At 42.9% G+C, this 23,661-nt stretch overlaps 1 protein-coding gene across 1 annotated transcript in view; it reads right to left on the reverse strand.

Annotated features, from left to right (window-relative positions):
• CARMIL1 (capping protein regulator and myosin 1 linker 1) overlaps positions 1-23,661 on the reverse strand; it is a 293,460-nt gene that overhangs the window by 129,025 nt on the left and 140,774 nt on the right. The window contains exons 9-11 of the mRNA XM_081827521.1: positions 11,930-12,005; positions 7,340-7,428; positions 5,980-6,163 (exon numbers count right to left, since the gene is read on the reverse strand). Coding sequence (XP_081683647.1) covers positions 5,980-6,163; positions 7,340-7,428; positions 11,930-12,005 — 349 coding nt within the window. The remainder of the gene's footprint in view (positions 1-5,979; positions 6,164-7,339; positions 7,429-11,929; positions 12,006-23,661) is intronic.

Here is a 23,661-nt window from a genome sequence, read left to right on the forward strand (position 1 = left end):
ATGGAGGGACGAGTTAGCCTGGTGATGGGTATTAAAGAGGGCACGTACTGAATGGGGCACTGGGTGTTATACACAAACAATCATGGAACACTACATCAAAAACTAATGATGTAATGTATGGTGATTAACATAATAAAATAAATTTTTAAAAAAGACCAATGGAAAAAAATGGAGTCAGCACACCAAACTTTCGAATGCCCTAAAATCCAAAGGTAGGCAGTTTTTAAAAATTGTTTTATCCTGTGTCACCTTAAAAATATCAATTAAATATGGTTGAAATCATGACTCTGAAGAAAAGAACCTTCTGTTTGAGAGCTGTTACACCCAAACCTAGTATCTTGAAATATTAGAGCGATTAAGAAAATTTACTGACATGCTATGGAATAAACCAATGTTTTTCAAAAAGCAGGCATAAAATCCTTTCCTTCCACTTCCCAAGGAAATCTAGAGAGCCAAAGCAGGAAATCACAACCACAGGAGGATTGACTGACCGACAGATTGGTTGGCTGATATTTAGGAAATCCTAGACAGAAGCCTCAACAAGAGATCTCAGGTAGGACTCTGCAAGCTGTGTCCAAATCATGTAAACACACAGCTTCCTCATTCACAAAAAGAGAATAATAACATTTGCATGATTTTACTTCACAAGGCTATTGTATGAATCAAAGGAGGCAGTGAAAGCTTACACTGATTGAGTACACAGCATGTGACAGGCTATTCTTGTCCTTTTCTGTGTATTATCTCATTTAATCCTGAGAACACCTTTATGTGGTCAGTACTATTATTATTTTAAAGATGAACAAACTAGAGTACCTGTAGCTTTCTGAGCACTGAGTAATTTATAGAATTGTTTAATCACTGTATTGCACACTTGAAACTAATATAACACTGTATGTTAATTCTACTAGAATTAAAATTAAAAAAATAAAGATGAGGAAACAAACACAGAAGTTAGGTAACTTGTCCCAGGAAACTCAACTAGAAAGTGGCAAAGCCCAGAACTGAACGCGAGTATTCTGACTCCAGAACCCACTGGTACACACTGGCAGATATGAAAGACAGAAAGCACCAAAAAAAAGTTAAGCAGCAATTCTAGAATCTGTTTCTCTTGTCTTATTCAGATCGAACCAGATGGTCAGAAAAAAAAAAAAATCTGGGTACTTCAGGTCAACATTTCCAAAAGAAAACCATTCTGAGACAGCATTCTAAATCATCTTTAAACAAAATAATCCAACTTAGAACAAAGTGAGGGGAGGAAATGGACAGACATTCCTGACAAGGCTGAGACCATAAAAACGAGGGGAACGGGGAGGGACGACTGGGAAGAAGAGAACAAGGGGTTGGTAATGGTTAAGGAAGTCAAGCATGTGGAAGGAGCAGAGAGAGGCGAGAGCTGCATTCTCCAAAAATACTCAACTATTATCCAAAAAGTCATGTCGGATCCAAAGGGTTAGTCACAAGGAAGTGACCGAGAACACCGTGGTTCCGACACTGGGTCAGCCTAAGATCGAGCACAGAAAGTGGATCAAGTTGAGCTGGAGCAGAGATTCTTTGGCGTTTTCTACTGTGACCCACATAAAGAAACAGATTGACATCACAATGAAGGACCCTCGTACAAAAGTACATACATACATATGTATTAGGAAAGTAAAACCAAAGTTTTCCCGAACAAATGCACTCTGGTATTTTCTATTCTTTTTTAAAACGATTCTATTCATTTGAGAGAGAGAGTGAGCATGATCTTGGGGGGAGGGCAGAGGGAGCAGACCCCCCGCCCGCTAAGGAGGGAGACCAAAGCGGGACTCGATCCCAGGACCCTGGGATCATGACCTGAGCTGAAGGCAGCCGCTTAACTGACTGAGCCACCCAGGCGCCCCCAATATTTTCTATTCTGTTCTATTCCTTCTTCTTCCTTTTTTTTTTTTTTTGTTTGTTTAAAGTAGGCTCCACAGCCAGCATGGAGCCTAACGCGGGAGCTTGAACTCACCGCTGTGAGATCAAAACCTGAGCCGAGTTGGAGAGTTGGCCACTGACTGATGGAGACACCCAGGCGCCCCATTCTTCTTCTTTGTTCAAATGCTTGTCATGAACTATGAAACTGATTTCATGACCTGCAAATGGGTCTTGACCTACAATCTGAAAACACATCAGGACAGAGCTCCGAGAGCAAGCCGGGGAACAGCCTTGGACCCCCAACCAGAAGAAGAAGAGCTTGTGCATGTGTGTGGTCTTTCCCCTGCCTGTGTGTCTCTTCCACACGAGAGAGAAAGCAGGGCACCCAGCACCTGCAGCACTACTCATACACACCACACCCTGCTTACTAATTCATACCTTAACCTCCTTCACCACGAGCCCCTCGACAACAGAAGGTTGTCTGTCCCTTGTTCAGAAGTGTGACAAGGAGACTGAGCAGTAAATAACAGGAATTTGCTGCATCAGCATTCATATCACAAAGTGAGGAGGCAAACCTGCTCTCTGAGAGTTTCCAAATAAGCCCCTGAGTGGATGGTTCAGGTACAAAATCAAATTCCATTTGGTGTTGAAATTCCTCAGAATTCTGGGCTGCTAAACGGTCTTGTGTTTCCTTGAGTTTCCTTGCTCTCTTTTATATGCCCTACGATTGAATTATAAATTCTTTCCCCACGCATTTTACTGTTTTCAAACATAAAATACAGTCACCGAACAGCTTAGAAACAAAGATCATGAAATATTTTGCCTGGATTGAAATTCTTATAAATATTTTACACTTGGCTGGATTTCTTGTGGAATTTCCATCCATAAGCAAAAAAACTACCAATCATCTTCAGACATTTAGCCTGAATTTAAAAAAAAATTTTTTTTAAAAGATTTTATTTATTTTTTTGACAGAGAGAGACATAGCGAGAGCAGGAACACAAGCAGGGGGAGTGGGAGAGGGAGAAGCAGGCTTCCCGCAGAGCAGGGAGCCCGATGTGGGACTCGATCCCAGGACCCTGGGATCATGACCTGAGCCGAAGGCAGACGCTTAATGACTGAGCCACCCAGGCACCCAAAAAAAAAACTTTTTTTAAATAAATAAAACCTATACAGAATTTGTGTTCAGGAGGCTCAGCCTCAAGAGCGAAGGTAGGAAATATGGGTGTTGGCAGTTGTCCAAGAACACTGGCAAATATATCAGTGAATGAATCTAGGAGGGGCTGGAACAAGGAAAGTCTCAGCTTGAGAAAACATTTTCAGGAGTGTCAAAAACTGAGTGTATGTGAGCAGACACCGTATCGGAGAGTTGGTATGTGCACACAATGTTGAGGAAAATATCCTTGGAATGATCTGGGATTTTAGCTCCTGTGAATGGACTGCAGGGAGATGAAAAGACATCAAATCAGGTCTCAGAGGTAGGAATGTGGGGAACGAAAGCCTGGAAACATCCTCTTTGAGGCCATGCTCTGACAGAAAAGAAATCTCTCTAAACTTTGCCACGATGTTCAATGCAATTAAAAAGCTACAGAAGAGAATTAAGATGAAATCAAACTCAAAGGAAATACTGATTATGTCCAAGGTCTGAGGAGGCTGGGGGGGAAGAGGGACAAGGAGCAGGGACAAAAAGGAAGCGGGTGGAGGAGAAATGTCCGCATCTAATTAGAATGCACCAGAACGAAGCAAGAACCAGCAAAGAAGTTTAAACCAAAGACGAGGGTCTGAGGGTCTAGTACGGCTGCCCCTCAGAGCACACGAGGTTCACAACAGATGAGGAGACAAAGGGCCTCACACTTCCTTCCAAGCTCCCAAACTCAAACTGTGTGGTCTTTCAGGTCCAGCTTCTTTCACCTGCCACAAGGTTTCTGAAGTCCCACCGCGTCGTAGCGTGGATCAGCCCTTCATCTGCCTCCACAGTTGGGTTTCCACGGTTTGGCTACTAGGAAGACTCCTGCTATAAACATTCATTCACACATCTGTGTGTGAACGTAGGCTCCACCTCTCTTCAGTGATACCTAGGAGTGGAACTGCTGGGTTTGCGGCAAATCTGTGTTTAGCTTTATTTTTTTTTTAAGATTTATTTATTTGAGAGAGAGAGAGAGAGAGAGCATGCGCGCACATGCGGGGGTAGGGGGATAAGGAGGGGCAGAGGGAGAGGGAGAGACTGTCTGAAGCAGACTCCGCACAGAGCACAGAGCCCACCTCGGGGCTTGACCCTACAACCCCGAGACCACGAGCTGAGCCAAAACCAAGAGTCGGACGCTTCACCGACTGCACCACCCAAGCACCCCAATTTGTGTTTGGCTTTTTAAGAAACTGTCTAACCAGTCTGCAAAGTGGCAGCACCATTTTACATTCGCCCCAGTAAAGCATGTGTCCCCATTTCCCACGTCCTCTCCAACACTGACTTTGATCAGAGCCGTGCTGGTTCTGAAGCGGTATTTCACTGCGGTGTGAGTTTGCGTTTCCCATCCCCTGGCCTACTGCACTCTGGGTTTACATCCTTAAGGATCTGCCTCCATCACCTCCCTCCCTCCACTGACTCTGTCCAGTCAGTAGATGAATATGTTTGGGTCCCTCCCATTTTAAAAAGCAAAGCAGAAACTGCTGTCCTGTCTATAAAAGGTGATCTCCATGTATATTTCCATGTGTCATATTCATCACTTTCTAGCAGTTGGCTAATAGAGACAACATGAGTTTTTCCTAAAGAAATTCCTATACCCCCAAAGAAACTCCTATTTCAGGGATATGCATCCATGATTTTCAGCTGTGGCTGATTCCATGAGGATGATTTTCATGTGATCTAGTTTTCTAATTCAGTCTCCAACTTCCTTTAGATTCACTACTTTATATGCTAGGAAATTGCTCTTTATTTTTGGTTTGAATACCACACGGGTGGGTACCCTTTTCAATGAAGAACATTGTCTCTGTCAGGAACACAAAGCAGAACTGTCTCTATCAGTACCTTCAGCTCAGTTTAATAATTAATCCTCATCAAATATATAACATTACAAGATGAAAGGCTTTTATTCAACAATGCTAGAAAACATTTGCAACAGATAATGAAAACAAAATATTCCCTCTAGAGATAAAGCTATTTCTTCTTAAGCCACATCCACCAATGTTCCCCTACTGAGAATTCAAATGTTTAAGCTTCACATTCTAAACCTACTGACTCCGCCCTCTGCCCACACAAACACTTCCAACGAAACCTCCTTCTGCCTCATCGTGAACTCCAGTGCTTCATTTTCTCCAGATCCTCATGTTCAAATCTTGTTAAATATTAAAAGATACATGTGGTGCACAGAATAGTAACATGATCCCCAAGATCCCTTCCCCCAGTACACATGCCCTGTATAATTTCCTTGAGTGTGTGGGGCAGACTGACGACCATATGACACATCGCTAATGGGACTGGGCTACTATTTAGTTGACTTTGAGTTCATCGAAAGGGGAGACTGTCCTGGGTGGGCCTGACCTAATCAGGTGCTCTATTTAAAAGAGAGATAAGCATCCAAGAGACATGCTCCTTACTGCCTCAAGCACAAAGCAAACTGGGACACAGTGAGAGGAGAGGCCATGTCGTAAGGAGCTGAGCACAGACCGGGTGCTGGGAGTGGTCCCCGATGAGAGGCAGCGAGAATATGGGGACCTCTGTCCTACAGACCCAAGGACATTCATTCTGCCAACAACTGGCAAGCTTGAACACACGTGACCACAGCCACAGCTGACAACCTGACTTCAGCCTCGAGAGACTCTGAGTAGACAGCCCAGCGAACCTGCACCCAGACTACCGACCCAAGGAAACTGTCCAGTAACACATTCGTGCCCTGTGGGCGGTAATTTGTTATGCAGTCATAAAAAACTAATACAGCAGTTTAAAGATAATATACTCCCTTCTGTTTGTATCTCTTCAAAAAAAGTAATCAGAGAATGAATTTTAGCACCAGTATTTTCATCAAAGGGTAGAAAAACCTAGAAGCCAACTAAGCATCAGTAGCATTTATTAAACAATTAGAAGTGAGCTTGACACCATTCTCTGGGTGTGGCCGCACAAAAATTGCCGAATGCTCTTACAATTCTGGCCTCAGTGATCACATGAATTGCTACAGTACCTCGATCCTCCAGTGGGTTGCCAGCAAGGTTAATTGTGTGGAGTCCTGAGTTGGGATTATGCGCTAGGGCACTGGCCAGTTTTTGGGCAAAATCTCTGCAAGTAAACAAAACAGTAAGATTAAATAACACAAAATGCAATACTGCTCAAATAAAAGTTTGACAGCTAGAAGAGCTAGAGTGAAATCTATAAAAAGAAAACCTTTCTTTACAATATTAATCTACTTACCATACATTCGTTAACACCCTATTTAGCCTATATACACGAGTATATATCCTCATTAGAGAATCTGTAAAGCCACAGCCAAAACGTGGTTCATTTTCATTAGCCAAAACCTCATTCAAAAGCAGAAAGAAAATATATAATTGCCCCTTTAAAATAGTATTACTTAGTCCCTCCATAACTTAAAAAAAGTCCTGAATTGAACCTGCTTCTCATGGAAACGGCAATCGGCTGTTCACCCTATCTCACTTCATGCAATACTCACAGATGCAAAACTGATTGCCCTAATTATTGAGTTTAAAGGCTACGATTGCTACCATTATGTTTTAACAAAAATTCAAAGTCACTATTTTAGGTATGTTGTACTTAAAATAACACACTAAGTGCTATGATTATGAAGCCGTCAACCCCCCTCACTTAGGAGCAGTAAAGTCTTTGTTCTGGCAGATTCGAACTCCACGTGAGGCTTGGGCACTGCCTACCGAGCCATTCCCAACTACTGAACAAGGTTAAGTATGGATTTGGAAAGAGAGAGAAACAGATAAAACAGATCCAAGCAAAATGGGAAATATGTTATTATCAGGACTACCATGAATGATATTCCTAAGAGCTAACACAGAGCATCTATAATATGAAAGCTACTTTTCTAAGGATTTTACATATATTAATTTACTTCTCCTCGCAGCCATCATTCTATAAGGTAGGTGCTATTGTGTTCTCCATAAAGATAAAGAGAGTGAGGCTCAGAAGTGCAGCAATTCGCCCAAGGCCATGAGGCATCTGGCTCAGGACCCACTGTCCTAACCACCACTCTGGGCTCCCTTGAAAACATCCAGTGACCAGACCACAGAGGTTGTTATAAAATCCTTGATCTTTGTGATGATGGGGAGCACAGGGATCCTTTATTTATTTATTTTTTCAAAGAGAAAACATTATACTTTATATGTGAGTGGCTCAATCTTTTTTTAAAAAAAAACCTATATATTAATTTTAGAGGAAATGGCAGGAAGCTTTTAAGCCACATATTCGTACATTCAGGACAATACTCACGTTCTGAGCCCGGCGTTTTCCAACACCAATTCCTCCAGCCGACTGGACCTACTCACCACTCTCAAGATCTGTTCACAGACATCGGTGGACTGTAAGAGAAGACACTGTGTGACCACGCCCTAAGTCTCAAGGCAACCTCACTCTGTTGTCACAAATCCATGCAGATGCAAAGTTTTAATTAAATAAACCACATTTTCATGCAGTCATTCATTCAACAAAACCTGACCAGACCTCTACCACTATGCACGGTCACAATGAAGGTCCTGGGGATACAACGACAAGCAAGGACAGAAAGTCCCTGCCTTTAAGAGTATACCATCCAGCAGGTCACTGAGACAAGAAAACAGACAATAAAAGGCCATTTCAGTAGTGCTGTCGGCACTCAGAGGCATATCCCAATCTTGGGAAAACCAAAAGGAATTCCCAAAGCATGTGACCTCCAGCGTAAGAGCAAAAGACTTAGTGTTGGTAACGATGTTAGGTTCCTGGTGACAATCCCTTTGCTGAGCTCTTGTCTTGCGCTAGGCCCCAAGCTAAGCCCTTTGTGTGTATTTTATCATAAAACTGCTAGGTATTATTATTCCCTTTTTATAGATAAGAAAGTTAAGGTTCAAAGATGTCAGGTACTTTAAAAGGGTGGCTGAATAAGCACTTGGTAAACGTTAACTATTATGACGTTCCTTAGGGGCGCCTGGGTGGCTCAGTCGTTAAGCGTCTGCCTTCAGCTCAGGTCATGATCCCAGGGTCCTGGGATCGAGCCCCACATCCCCACATCGGGCTCCCTGCTCAGTGGGGAGCCTGCTTCTCCCTCTCCCTCTGCCCCCTGCTTGTGCTCTCTCACTCTGTCTGATAAATAAATACATACATAAAAAACTATTACGATGTTCCTGCTAGTATTCTCTAAAATAAAGGGGGAAACAACCCAATAAGAATTCAGTAAGTGCTCTCTCATGTTAATAAACATTATGTTTTTTAAAATTAAGTAGTTGTAAAGTTGTATCTGTCAAAATATTTTAAGTGCTTAGGATATAATATTATATGAAAATGCAAAACTAAAATGAAGTGTTTAATAAAGATCACAATTGAAATGGCTGATGTATCTAGTGCAAGTCTTGAGGGTGCTAGGAAAAATGAAGAGTTGTACCCTGGTGGCGGAAGTGTACAAATTTTTTTTTAAATTTTACATATTAATGTTTTTTAATTTATGTTTCTGCCTTATCCCAAAACTAATTTAAGGTGGCTCCTGATTTTAAAATTACTTCTACATGAAAAAGTGATTTTAAAATCTAATCACAACTTAGGGTCTATTTAAATCCTTTATGATATAGAAAGAAGGAAGGGAGGGAGGGAGGGAAGAAGAGAGAGAGAGAAAGAAAGAAAGAAAGGGAAAGAGAAAGAGAAAGGAAAGGAAAGAAAAATGCAGGAAGGAGGGAAGGAAGGGAGGAAGGAAGGAAGGGAGGGAGGGAAGAAGAGAGAGAGAGAGAAAGAAAGAAAGGGAAAGAGAAAGAGAAAGGAAAGGAAAGAAAGAAAAATGCAGGAAGGAAGGAAGGGAGGAAGGAAGGAAGGAAGGGAGGGAGGGAGGGAAGGAGAAAATTGTGTGTACCCATGGCATGCTATAATCAAAGCAGTTTCTTTTCCTAAAATACCACAAAAAAATTACAATTCTTTGATTTATCAGATCACATATATTCAACTGGATTAGCCATCACTGCAACAGTCTGAAATGTAACAAAAATTTGCTAGTGAATATCCTTTAGAAAACCAAACTTGGAAACACACAAGTCCCACAGCATCTAAGGCACTTGTGATTCTCATGTGCTGTCCCATTTCATTCAGTCTACAATGTAGCTTTCACAGAGTCCCAGAGTTTCTGATGTGTCCCACAGACTGATGAAGGAAGAGGAAAATTAATTCCAATTGACCCAATGCCTGCAATTCACATTACGCTGATGGTGGTGATTTTCAAAACGGTGACCCCCTTATCAGTGTAATTCTTGTCTTATAATATACAACCAGGGGTATTGATCTTACTCTCTGCTGGCATGACAAAAAGTCACTGCTTAGACAATGTTTTTACAGGGATTATCCTAATTTCCAAAAACAATCCATAGTATATCCTTATCTTTCCAGAGCTACCTTACAGAGTATCCAGAAAAACAATTTCCCAAAGCAGGACTTTCATTTACCTATGGGGTATAATTACTGTAATAAAAATTACAGAAAATGTACAAAAAGTATGTCCACCCTTTTGTTTAAAATGTTTGTAGGGGGAGAGGTATAACACGTCATTCATGTCTACGTTAATTTTGCTACTTTTTATTAAGTGCCTAAGTACATGAAAAGAATTGTTTTCTACACTGAAGAATATTATAGTGATGAAATTTGTAAAGAGATACACACACCCCCAAACCTAGATGGCAAGTAACATATGACCATTAGAGTAGTGCTCCGATAAACTGAGTATCAGAAAAGGTTCCGAGGTTGCATCTTGCCATCCCCATCAAAGGGGCAAGTATCAGTTCTTTTTAACGTTGGGTGAAAAACATGAAAAACTGCTATTCTTTTTGAAGACTGAAGAGTGATATCCCAAAGACTATTCTTCATTTTAAAATACCAAATATTAAAAATATACACATAGGTATTTTTGTGCTTAAATCCTAGTTACTAGGAAAGCAGTAAGGGCAGCCCTCAAATCCTGTCACTACGCTTCCTTTCATCCCAGGACATCCAAGGAAGCATCTGAGCACCTACATGCTTTGTGTTCCAGAACTGAATGATGAGGCGCATAATTTCTTGCCTAAACACCTAAGGCAACTGCAGAGATCATGCCATGAGAAACAATGATAGAAGGGCAGCCCCCATGGCCCGGACACATTCCTGTAATCGTGAGTTGGCACAATTTCCAAAAGTGGGATATGCAGCCCCTCTGCAGAGCAGTCCTGTGCCCCATTTTGAAAGTCAGGAACTTATAGCCAGGTAAACTGACTTGGTAGAGAAGCGTTGTTCTCCCTGGTCCCACAGTCACTGAGCTAATCTACTTCTCATCCCTCGAATGGCTCCCCTCTCCCGCCTGTCATCTCTGCAGGCTCAGTCCTGCAAACGGCAGCAAGTGGGAGGCTTCTGTTGCCGGGTCTCCCTCCCATCATGGCATCCTGTCCATACCCTGGGAGTTCACCTGGCTCCCCTCCATGCCTAGCTCCATCCTCACTGAGTGCAGATCCTCCCCCTGTGTAGCTGATACAGTTTCCATAACTCGCATCCCCACACTTGCTCATTTCTCAGCCTCTTTGCTAGTCTGTGATGATATAAGAGGAATAGTTAGCAGGAAATGCCTACAAGATATCCAGGACTGTGTTAGCATTTCTATACGCATGATTCCCTCATCTCAATAACCTGCAGATTAGCTATACTGCTATGTCCATTCATTCATTCAACAAACTAATCTGACACCTATTTATTAAACCAATTTTTATGGAATAGCTATCATGAGCCAATATACTCTGCTAAGCACTGGACAGAGATGAATAAGACATGAACTCCAATTAACTCTCAACAAGAGGAAGTTGAGGCCCTGGGATGTCAAGTAACTTCCCTAAGGTCCCACAGCCTTGCCATAGGAGCCAGAATCTGAGACCCAGGTTTCCGTTTCCAAGCCCACACTCTTTCCTATACCACACTGGCTCTTAGTGGGCCCCAGATGAGCTCAGTCCGTGCCCATACTAATACCTTAAGCCGCTCACACCCCAGGCAAATTCAGAGAACCAGCAGCCTGTCCACTAGCAAATCTCAACCCTCCATTTTCTACAGATCCATTGTCTCCATCAAAGGCCTACCTCTTCACTATGAAAATCGTTATGCCTCCAGTTTCCATGACCTCTGAAAGTTGGAGGCTTGAATGCAGAGTCGCCAATAAAACAACCTATAGATTATTTCCTGTCCTAAAATGAAGTAGCAGAAAGCTAACGTATGGATAAGTGTCTGCCCATACGGCTGCTCTTAACTTGCAAAAATATTCCCCAACAGAGCATCTCACTTCCACTAGTAAAAGAGACCAAAAATTTGGCTCCCCCATACCTTATGAAAACTAACACCTCACTTTTGATTTCATTTTGCTGACATATAAATCTGCCCAAAAACTCCTCTAGAAAATGAATGTTAACTATCATCACTCCAGCAGACCAACTCTACCTGATAACGTTTTCCCAAATTCTTAGGAAGGGAAGCTTTGTGGAGATGGAATGCAGGATAGAAACATTAAGTCTGCTATTTGCAGCTGTGCAAACGTAACTTGAATAGTTTTTGCCATCAGCATGAGTATGTACTGAAGGCTCTGCTAAATGTGTCTCTCTGTTCATTATCTAAAATTGTCTGAAGCAGCTGAAAACACGAGGAAGTACTTCCCTGGAGCATCTCACATTCCCAACTTGGTAAAATGGTGTGCAGATCATTTACAGGAAAATACATCTCCTCAAGAAAAAAGCATGTACACAGCTCGCCAGATTAGTAGAAAAACAAATGTTTTTTGATAATTATCAGGCTTTTGAAACTCAGCAGAAGTAAGCAACATTTGCAACATCTTCACTTACTTACCAGCTTCAGATCCTTGGAAGATAGCTTTGTGAACCACTGATTGTATTCCAGAGCAGCAATGATGGGGATTAGGTCCCTAGAGGCAGAAATAACAACATCCATTGAAAGCCCTCTTACCAGAGCCTTATTGGCGCTTTATTCTCAACCCACGACATCCAAGTTCACTTGTTAGCTCCTTTTATTTACAAACACAACACCCCACTAAAACTACTTCAACCACGAGACAACAATTCTCTGGGACAGACCTTCAGTATGATGGAAGCAGAATTCCGAAAAGCTGAATTTAAACTACCTCTAGGGCCCCTAATGTCTATATCCCTGGTAGCAGCATTTGTTCAGGGAACCTCCTTGCTTTAGGAGAAACCGTACTTCTCCTTCTATGTTGACGAGTCTGATTTCTTTGACCATCAAGAATGTCATATACAGGAATTGCATGGATTTCTTTTTAATAAAAAAGTACAGGACTCTAAATGTATTTTCTCTTCCTTATGATTTCCTCAATAACGTTTTCTTTCCTCTAAGCTTACTTTATTGTGAGAACAGAGTATATAATACATAGACATAACATGCAAAGTGTGTGTTATGTGTTTATGTTATCGGTAAAGCTTCTGGTCAACATGAGGCTATGAGTACTTAACATTTTTCGGGAGTCAAAGGCTATACTTGGATTTTTGACTGTGAGGGGAGATCACTGCCCCGGCCCCCATCCTCCCACTGTTAAGAGTCAACTGTGTTCTCTAGTTGAGGAGTTTATATTGCAAGCAAGGACACTATCTAGCCTTGCAGATAAGTGACCCTGAATGGATCCCCGATGCTTAGCAAGCATCCTACAACCCTCTGGTACTTTCTTGTAGTTCCTTGTACTGATCACACACATGAGCTAGCCCAGGTGTGTTTTTGCCTTGTGCTTCACACACACTCTTCAGCCATGCAGGGCGGCTACGTGCAGCAGAGACCTGTCTGCACTCTATTTATCCAGCCTGACCTGCCACAACATGCCCCTCACTCATGCTCAGGCCAAAAAGCAGACGGTTTACTATGCATCAAACATACCAGACAACATCACAGTCAGAAGTATCTTTTACTGCTATGTTCGGCTATGAGAATCCAAGCATCCTGCGATGTGTACATCACACATCCTCTCCTCTCAGAGTCCCCTGGGTCACCCCAGCCAGCACCCTGTTTGCATCTCTATTTAGCATTAATTCTACTCCGCCTTGGATAATAGTTGGTATTCAACATCTGTCTTCCCTGCCCCTTCCCAGGTTGTAAGTTCTTTGAAAACCAACTCTATTTCGGTTGTCTGGCTTCAGTGAGACCATATCAGTTTCACCCGCATGGCAGGACACACAGCAAATACTCAAATTTTTACTGAAATAGAAAAGAAAGGCAGAGGTGGAAAGAGACGTGAAATTCACATTATTTCATAGCTTCTGGGTCCCAGGCCCCACGGCGGGCAAACTACACAGACCATCTAGTTCAACTACATGTATAGCTTCATCAGACATGCTTTAAAAAGCAGAAAGGAGGGGCGCCTGGGTGGCTCAATCGTTTAAGCATCTGCCTTCGGCTTGGGTCATGATCCCGGGGTCCTGGGTTCGAGTCCTGTGTCGCGTTCCTTGCTGAACAGTTGAGTCAGCTTCTCCCTCTCCCTCTGCTTCTCCCCCTGCTTGTGCTCTCTCTCTCACACAAATAAATAAATAAAATCTTAAATAAATAAATAAATGGGAGAAAGGAGTCCCACAGGTAGGGGAGAAAAACAATGCAAAGGAATTACTGGTCTCAGTCACCTCGTTCCACAGGACCCCTGCCCTACCGAACAGCCTCCTTATCAATTTTGCTTAAGTTTTAGATTTCAGATTAGGACCACGAACAGCAACTCTTGCCACGGTGGTTTGACGCTCTTCACTCCCTTTATCGCTCCCCCTCCCCGCCCCCGACCACGTGCAAGAGTGAACACCTGTCGCTCTCCCTGGGATCTGGTGACAGTTTGTTGCTTCTCTGGGGGCAAATGCCGGCTTCTCACACGCTTAGTCCAAGAGTGTTCCCCTGTACTTCTCCATTCAGGAACTAGGACAAAGCATTCTCAGCTTCTCTCCTTCTGTCAATTTAAATGTCAAGCAGCTACTACACTTCAGAACCTCTTTATTATGTGTTCTAGCCTGTCACCTGATTTGGAGTACAGCTGGCTTTTGTCATAATGAAGTCGTCTGCAGGAAGTGAAGAGCACATCATTAACAGAACCAGGCTTTGCGCTGGCACAGGGGGTGGGGCAGCATGGTCTCTACATACGAATTACAAACACCCTGAAAAGGCGGAGCAAACTGCACAGCTAGAGGTAGAGAACCTAGGAGAAGAAATGGTCAACAGAGCAAGGAATGGCTTAGTCAGAGTTTTTAGATCTGACGCCAAAAGCATGATCCATAAAAGGGGAAAACGGATAAACAGGACTTCACCTAAATCAAACATCTTTGCTCTGCCAAAGATCTGTTAAGAGAAGGGAAAGACAAGCCCCGTGCTGAGGTAAATGCTGGCTCTTGGAGGTCAGTAATAAGAAACCACCCAATTTTTAAAAACAGGCAAAAGATCTAAACAAGACAGTTCATCAGATAAGATATATCAATGGCAAAGAAATACATAAAAAGATATTTGAGGGGCGCCTGGGTGGCTCAGTCGGTTAAGTGCCTGCCTTTGGCTCAGGTCATGATCCCAGGATCCTGGGATGGAGCCCCGAATCGGGCTCCCTGCTCAGTGGGGAGTCTGCTTCTCCCTCTCCCTCTGTGTGCTCACTCTCTCTCTCAAATAAATAAATAAGTCTTTAAAAAAAAAACAGATCTTTAAAAAAAAAAAGGGATGTTTGAAATTATTAGCCATTAAGGAAATGCAACTTAAAGCCAAAAGGAGATGCCACTACAAACTTACTGAACTGCTAAAATTAAAAAAAAAAACAAAAACAAAACTAACAAGGGCTGGCAAGGATGCCGAGCAACTGAAACCCTCATACGTTGCTGAGAGGAATGCAAATAGCACAGTCAAGGTGGAAAACAGTCCAACAGTGCCTACGTTTAACATACACTTAGCATAAGACCCAGCAGTCTCAATCCTACGTACTCAACCAAGAGAAATAAAAACTTGTCCTTACACAAAAACTTACATATCATTGTTTATAACGGCTGTATTCCATATCATCAGACACTGGAGACAACACGGATGTCTTCCTCTGATGCTGTGGGACTTCCAGGGCGAGGACAGAAAAGGCAATAATATGGCTTCTGCTCAGCTCCCTCTCTTGACACGCTCACCCATGGAATCCAGCTGCCTCACCCTGAGAAAGTCCGGGCCACATGGGAAGGCCACGTGGAAGTGTCCCGGCAGACAGCATCAGCCACCAGACGTGTGAATGAGGAAGCCTTCAGACGGCTCCGGGGGCCAGCCCCCGTCTGACCATAACGGCCGGGAAGAGCACAAGCAAAATCCACCTAGCAGAGCCCCTTCGAGCCCAGAACCGCGAAAGGTAATTGAAAGTGACCGCTCATGCTGTAGGGTATTCAGTCTGGAGTGGTTTGCACACAGCAGTAAACAAGCAGAACACTTAGTGTCCACAAACCAGCCTTGAAAGCTACACTACCAGGAACAGGACTGTAGACAGGGTGACCATAAAAAGCTTTGAAGCAGAGAAATGTTTCAGGAGGTTAGCCATTTCAGCAAAGTAGGTAGGACGTATCAGAGGAAGGTGACAGTTTCCATTATGCAGGCAAGATGTATCCAAGGTAACGGCAGAAGCCCGAGGCAGAAAGGTGGCTTCTGGAGCGAGGCTAGAACAGGAACCAAGGCAAAATAAATAATTTTTCCTAAACTCATTAAAGAGTTACTGAAACCCCAACTGAAATATGCATGCTTTTATGATGAAACCATAAAGAAACACAAGGACTGTTAGAACAGTTATTACAACCAGGTGGGGGAGGGGCGCAGGGGGAACCGCAAAGGAAAACGGATTCACGCAGGTCTTCTTAGCAGAGGCAGTAGCCTATCTCTTGACCTAAGTGGTGGACAGAGTGGTTGACTTTATCACTATCTGCATTCTGGAACACCACCACACACTTTTCTCTCCACAAACAACACTAAGAACAGCCTTAGCAGCACTGCTCAAAAGGGTCACGAAGCTAACCCAAATATCCCATCACCTGCAGAACAGATAAACGGCGGAATGTTCACACATTAGAATACAAAACAGAAACCAAAGTAAATAAGCTACAGCTGCACATAAGAGCAGGTCAAACCTCGGTTCTCAGGTCTGAAACCTCTCACACCCTGGCTGGATTGTGCGGAGAATGGGGAGCTTTCAGTCTGAGAAGCAAGCATCCAGAAAGCACTTCAGAAAACCCTTAAGAGAAAAGCCAAGGTCTGAACGGAGGGGCATTCGGGATTCCTCGAGTCTGTTCCCGTTGGACCGTCCAAGCCACCAGGACAGCCACGACACAGAGGCCAAGGTTCCGGGAGACTCCGTCTAAATATAACAAACTATCACCAATCATGATCAAAATCGGTGCATCTCACCCCAACAGAAAAAAACACAAGACCGCAGGTCAATAATTTGATTCCTGAGAGTTCATTTTCCCGGATGGCTTTCTTAGAACACAGTGATAAGTGAGCAAATCAGCAAACCTAGGATAAATAGCCAATTTGGCATTCACGGGAGCCCCCCAACAGCTCTGCCAATATCACCTCGCTGCAAAGAGCTCCCTGCGTCCCCTGGTGGGGTCTGCGCCAGTCAGAACCAACCCCTTCTCCTGTTCTCACTAAGCCCCGCAGGCTTTATGTTACATAATGCAGAAAGGTTTCCAAACACCAATGCTTGTCGTCTTGACCGATTTTCGCAGGGTAACAGCTTTTTACCATCAGTCCATGACACTGACTGTATGTTCCCCTGGGTTTAGCTTTGATCTCCTAAGAGACTCTTAATTGCCACTTGACTTGATCTGAAGAATAAAGTCGTCCTTGAAGAGCTACAGTTCAGGGAATCCTCCCCTGAGTCCTGGCAACATGGCAACACAGTATTCTCTTGCCATTTCCATAGGATACTTCTACCATTTCCTTAAAATGGGAGCAAAAACGTTTAAGACTCCAAACCCTAAGAAGATCCAATGTTAATGTCCTTCAGAGCCACAGGGCAGAATCTTTTCTTACACTGGGCGGGAAGAGATGACACAGTTAATACTCCCTAACCTTTTTCCTGATATAAATGTATTATACATAGAGTTGCTCCTTGTGGTTATGGTTGTTAATCCAGCCACGGGTTGGGATTTGTAATACAAGCTGAGATCCTTATTTCTCATCTCAGTTGGCAACGCTGAGTGATCCAAACCTTCCCTTAAAACTCAAAAGAACCAAGTTTTTCACTTACACCTTTCCAGAGGAAAATGTCATCATAAAGCTAACAAGATAAGAGCAGCATCACAGAAAAGATCACGAACTAGCCTCTGGAAATGCAAAATTTCCTGTCATGTAGGCATTTTGTATCTCTAACTCTTTTCCTTTTAATTAAGAAAACTGATCACTTGATATAGGTATTCATTTTAAAAGGAGGCAAGTCTTTTAGGATATAAAAGTAGCAAGCAGGGGCGCCTGGGGGGTTCAGTTGGTTAAGCATCTGATTCTTGATTTCGGCTCAGGTCATGATCTCCGGGGTCCTGGGACTGAGCCCCATGTCGGGCTCCACACTCAGCAGGGAGTCTGCTTGAGATTCTCTCTCTCCCTCCCCTCCCCCTGCTCACTCTCTCTCGCTAAAATAAATAAAATCTTTTTTTTTAAAGTAGCAAGCATTTATTTAAACTTTTTTTTTTTAATGTACCAGCACAAAATGTTTTAGATATATCAATCCAGAGTCTTCACAATAACTCCAAGAGGGAGGCATTATGATGCACATTGTTTTACAGATGGAAACCCCGAGGACATAGAGAAGTTTGAGAGCTGCCTGATCACACAGTGCTAGTCTGGGCAGAGCCAGGTCTCAAACCCAAGCAGTGGGACTCACCAACCCGCTGTCCTAACCTGTGCTACGACCTCACTGAGTCTCCTGCCTTCCGTGTCCCCCAGAATCTTCAACCTCCTCTCCAGGGAATCCAGGGCGGGGCAGCCATCGGATTTTAGATCAAAGACTCCAAACCTTTTCCATCACATTCAACCACTCACTTCGTTTGTATTTGGAAAGTCAATACTAAGACATATCCTGGGGTGATTTCTCAAATACTGACAGTGCTCTTGCCGTCTGGGACATCAGACATAAGCTGCTAATTTGGGGGGGCTCTTTTAAAAAAGTTAACTTGCAAAAACAAAGAGGTTGGCAAGTGACTGAGGGTCTAAGTTACTTGGGAAATATTTGCTACTCTAGATTCTAAATATCCTGTTGAATTAGCAGTTGTCAAGCCTCATCCTTCTGATCTGTAGGACTTCTTAAGAATTTAATTTTTTCAGTTATTATTTTGGGGCCAAATTTCCCTCCTTACTCACTTGTCCCTGCCTGCCTCCTCCTCTCTGAAACTGCAAAAACGCTGGGATTTTTAGAGACAGTGTGAAATACTCCAAAAGGGTGGTAAAGAATAAAAATAACTGACAGATTTGAAGGATGTCTGGCAAGCCCCATAATCCACAACATGGGAAAAGCACACAGGTAAAGTGCAATAATCCAGTGAACGGCATGGTAATTACTTAGAGTACATCTGCACACCACAGGAGTAAAGACTGCCCCCTAATAAACCTCACAAGCATTCAGAGGCTCAAAGGAGGTGTTTCCTGCAAGAATGTGGTCTTGCCACTGTGCACGCTTCCTGCATGCGCACGACGGAACGTGGGCTCTCGTGGAAAGGGTGGTAAGACCCCGAACCACAGCAGTATCTTCCAGACATATTCATTTGAGAGCTTTTCTGGGGATAACTTAGACCTTTCTCCTTCATATCCAGTTTGAAAATGGAAGTTGGAGGGCTTTAAGGACTTTCAAATGTCATGGATTAGCTATTCCTTCCTGTTACTCTAACTTATATAGAGGCATGTCTCATCTGTTATTAAATGATTAGTTGGACCACTCGCCAACTCTGCAAGGTACGTGACAACCTGAAATACTTCACCGATGAGGACATGACCAGAATCCTAAACAGACGATCTCTAAATTTTTTGATCATTCACTCTCAACTGAAAAATATTTTGAGCACAAACCTCCCCCAAATCTGTGTTTATCTGTAAATTACACATATGTGCCATTATCCCAATGTATTATCTTCAGTATAAAACATATACAGACACACAAATAAAATGAAATAAACAAAACAAGTTCTACTAGGGGCGCCTGGGTGGCGCAGTCGGTTGAGCGTCTGCCTTCGGCTCAGGTCACGATCCCGGGGTCCTGGGATCGAGCCCCGCATCAGGCTCCCTGCTCAGCGGGGAATCTGCTTCTCTCTCTCCCTCTCCCTCTCCCTCTGCCCCTCCCCCTGCTCATCCTCTCTCTCTCTCTCTCTCAAATAAATGAATAAAATCTTAAAAAACAAAAAAAGAAAGAAAAACAAGTTCTATTATTTTCTTCATGTTCCCCAAAATATCATCAACTTGTACATCAGAGTCCATCGCTATTCACACCTGACTCCACACTCCAAACAGCACTTCTTCCTTTTGAAATGAGAGTGGGAATAAAGAGACAGGAGTCTAGAGGAGGAAAGAATTACAACAATGCCCTCGGGACAACCTTGACAAACATTAACCCACACTCAAAACTTTTCCTCAAGGTGTCAGGCTCGAGAATGTCACTTTGATGAGTAAGAAATATGAAAACACGAAAACATGAATCTGAAGGGAATGAGCTGCTGGCTGGGCTCTCAGGAGTCAAGTTTAAATTCAGTGATGCGAGTCGTTGAGTCTTTAGAGGACTGATGAGATTAATTCCTCTTAAAAGTCTCCTGGGAACAAGAAGAATGGATGTATTTAAAGCTCTAGAGTCTCTCTGCCTCAGTACCACCACCTCTACACCCCCGTCATTCTCCGCCACTCCGAATCACAGTCTAATTACACTTCTAACATGTCGGCTCACGGGCCTTTGAGAGATGCCATGAGAAATGTACAACAAAGCCTTTTTCAAGTTATGCCTCTTTTTGACCCACCAGTGATATCTAAACCAGAATAAATTTCGAGAATATACTTAAATAAAATTTTGGAAGCTATAAATAACAAGTGAGTGGGCATTTTCCCAAGTACTTCCCGATTGCTATTCTTCTCCAGGAAGTAACTGGATGGATCTAGCATGCACACCGTCATCCTCATCCCTGAATGCTTATTCAGCAACAACAGGGTATCTGATCCTACACTCGGTTGTGATACAGGCTTTTAGTTAGTCATCGATCACAGCATTCAAGTTGCTTATAAATTTCCCTTGAAGCTCCTAGGCGGGCCCCTAAAGACTTTAGTGAGGTGGCTGAAGATACAGGAACAGGGATCGGGCCCACATCAGGCTCCCTGCTCGGCAGGGAGTCTGCTTCTCCCTCTCCCTCTGCCCCACCCCATCACTCATGCTCGCTCTCCCTGTTCTGTCAAATAAATAAATAAAATCTTTAAATAAAATAAAATCTTAAAAAAAATCCCCTCAACCTCCCAGGATAATGATCTGCTCCCCTAGAGCAGCTGTTTCCCTTGAAAATCCTTTATTCTGAGCCACTGACCCAAGAGCATCACATCAGACAGCAGGAACGAGACAGACACAGCCCAACCCTCGGGCAACTTCCATTCCAGGATCACTAATGGCTTTAGGGACTCTTAAGAAGGGATGTTTCTAACTATGATGACGAAATACAAGAAAGAATGGAATGAAAAGACAGAGCTTTGAATGACAGCCAATCGGGAATTACGTTCACACAGAGAAACACGGAGCCACTGTGGGAAAACCCATCAAAGCATATGAGAAGCACGGCCCCTATCTGCTGACAAACGCCAGCTCAACGCATGGCACCTGCCAATCTGTCCAATTCCTCTGTTCTCTTCTCCATAATTCACACCCAAATGAGAGAGTCACCAACATTCTTGTAAGACCTCTCAAACTCAGAGACTGACCCATATCACACACTCAGATTGTACCACTATGAATCCTACCAAACTACGGCCAGTGAGTGCAGATTTCCTTCACAGATAAGCATGCTCCCACTTCTAATAAACACAGATGTTCACCCAATATACTTGGTTGTAACTTGATTGGCAAAATACTATTAATACAGGCCATCGAATAAGACTGAGAGTAACCTCTTTATATAGAAACTGGTGCTAATTTTAATAGTAAGAATCATGGGGACAAATTACATCCTCAAGAAAAAGGGGATAAACTTTGAAGATTGGGAGAAAGACAGAGTTCTGAAAAAAGTCAAAGTATTTAGGGACACCTGGGTGGCTCAGTCGTTAAGCGTCTCCCTTCGGCTCCGGTCATGATCCCAGGGTCCTGGCATCGAGCCCCGCATTGGGTTCCCTGCTCGGCGGGAAGCCTGCTTCTCCCTCCCCCACTCCCTCTGCTTATGTTCCCTCTCTTGCTTTGTCCCTCTCTGTCAAATAAATAATAAAATCTTAAAAAAAAAAAAAAAGTCAAATTATTTAGGCACTAGTAGGAAAGAGGACATCTAGAGCAATGATGCCCGCTGTTTAGCCCACTGCAAAAACTCCCTAATTTTACATAATTATTATATGCTAAATACTACAATAGTAATAGCATTATATATTATAAAACAAAGATAGATATTTTAAAATGAAGCTCATCATTTTTCTATTTTTTTGGTAGCTCATCTTGCATTTTTCTTTGGGTATCTACATCCCACGTGAGAGGCTACTGATGCAGAACAGGCATGAGCAAACCAGAGCCCACAGTGCGTACTTTTATAAGTTTTATTGGAACACAGTCACACTCATTCGATCACGTACTGTCTGGAGCTGCTTTCAATCTACACCAGCAGCAGCGCATAATTGCAACAGTGACTCTCTGCCCCATAAAGCCCTAAAATACTTACTATCTGGCCCTTTACAGAAAAAGTATTCCACGTTATCATCTAAAGTCTCAGTAATGAAGAACATCCGTCTAGCCCTTAAACAGGTAAGTAGATGATTATGAATGCAGTGTTTCCTGACAAACTGAAAATTCTCCAGCTAAGGAATTAGGAAAGATCTGTAGGAAAATTCTAAGTTTTGACAAGGTTTCTCACTTGTGGATAGGATTCTACATATTTCTACATTTTTCAGGTAACCGTATTTATTAGCAGCTTCCCTGGATACGGTTTCCCTCTGGTGACAGATTAATCACCAAATTAAGCACAGTGGGTAAGCTGGAAAATTCAGCACTGCCACTATGCAGAACCTACGAATGATGTAAAAATCATTAAGGGGGTAACAGAAACCTGGAGAAACACCTCTAGTTGCCTTACACAATGTCTTCACTCCAACTAGGGTCCAGGGACCCCAGGGAAACCCTGAGACGCCCTTAGGGGCTTCACAAGTTCAAAAGTATTTTCATAGTAACACGAAAACCAATTGTCCTTTACGCCGTGGAGATGTCTGCATGGTGGGTAGAGAAGGGACAGTGGGAAAAGGCTCGGGCTTCAGCAGGAACCAACTCAGCAGCGCCAAGCTGGGATGCTGGTCACTGTTCTCCACCACCACGCACCCAGCTGCTTTAAACAAATGCCAGTTCCTTTAAGAATGCCCCTAATGAAGCAGCAAAAAGTACTCACGTTATTAAATCTCAGCCCTTGAGTACATGCCTGTGTGACAAAACAGAAGTATGCACAAAATGCTTCCTCTACGTACCAAAGGGGGTCACTGTCTCAGGTAAAGTATTCCTGTGAGAGTGAGAAGCAGAACTAGCTCCCTTTTTTCAAAGAACACCATGAAAGAAATGACAAAACACAGTTATCGAGACTTGGGATTTAGCGGGTATTTTCTCTAAGGCGTAAAAAGTTAGCCAGTCACTTCAAGGAAATCACCTGACAGCACTTTTTTCCAATAGTAAAATTATATCTTCAAAAAAAAATTTAAATTTGGGGAGACCTTTATCTGCCACAATGAGCTTGACAGCTTTGCCACACTTCGAGACTTTCTGGATGAGATCAGCGGTGCTAACAGATGTCTTCTTTTCTCCCTTTCGTACAACAGCGGAATATCTGGACGCCATGCAAAACTCCGCAAACCAGTATTTTCTAAATGACCAATGCAGGATGCTACAAAATCATCTAAAGATAGGACCCATCAAAGTACAAGATGGACCAAATGCATTTTAATGTAACAAAATGTGCATTGAACAGTTTCAGACTGCACCCTGCCAAGTGATCTTTAGAAAACCATCTCTTACTGAGTTGTGGTGAACAATCAAAGAAGAATATCCATAGCTTAGTGAAAAGGTTATTAAAAATACTCCCTCTTCTAACTACGTGTCCGCTTAAGTCTGCATTTTCTTAATGTATTTCACTCAGGGCCACGAATCACAACAGAGTGAGCAGTCTTCTATGAGGTTTCGAAGATAAAGTGATCAGCAAAAAGGTAAACGAATGCACTCTTCTGGCGGACTTATTTTTTGTCTTGGAAAATAGTTATTTTTCATAAAACTAGTACCGACGTTAACATGTAATAGGCTTATTGAGATCTTTCAAGGAATTAATCAATGTTTTTAATTTTAGTTTTAATTTCTAAGATGATCAGTACCAAAAGATATACCCACATAA

Source organism: Leptonychotes weddellii, chromosome 8, assembly GCF_054177405.1.
Source record: "Leptonychotes weddellii isolate Sample4059 chromosome 8, ASM5417740v2, whole genome shotgun sequence".
NCBI lineage: Eukaryota > Metazoa > Chordata > Mammalia > Carnivora > Phocidae > Leptonychotes > Leptonychotes weddellii.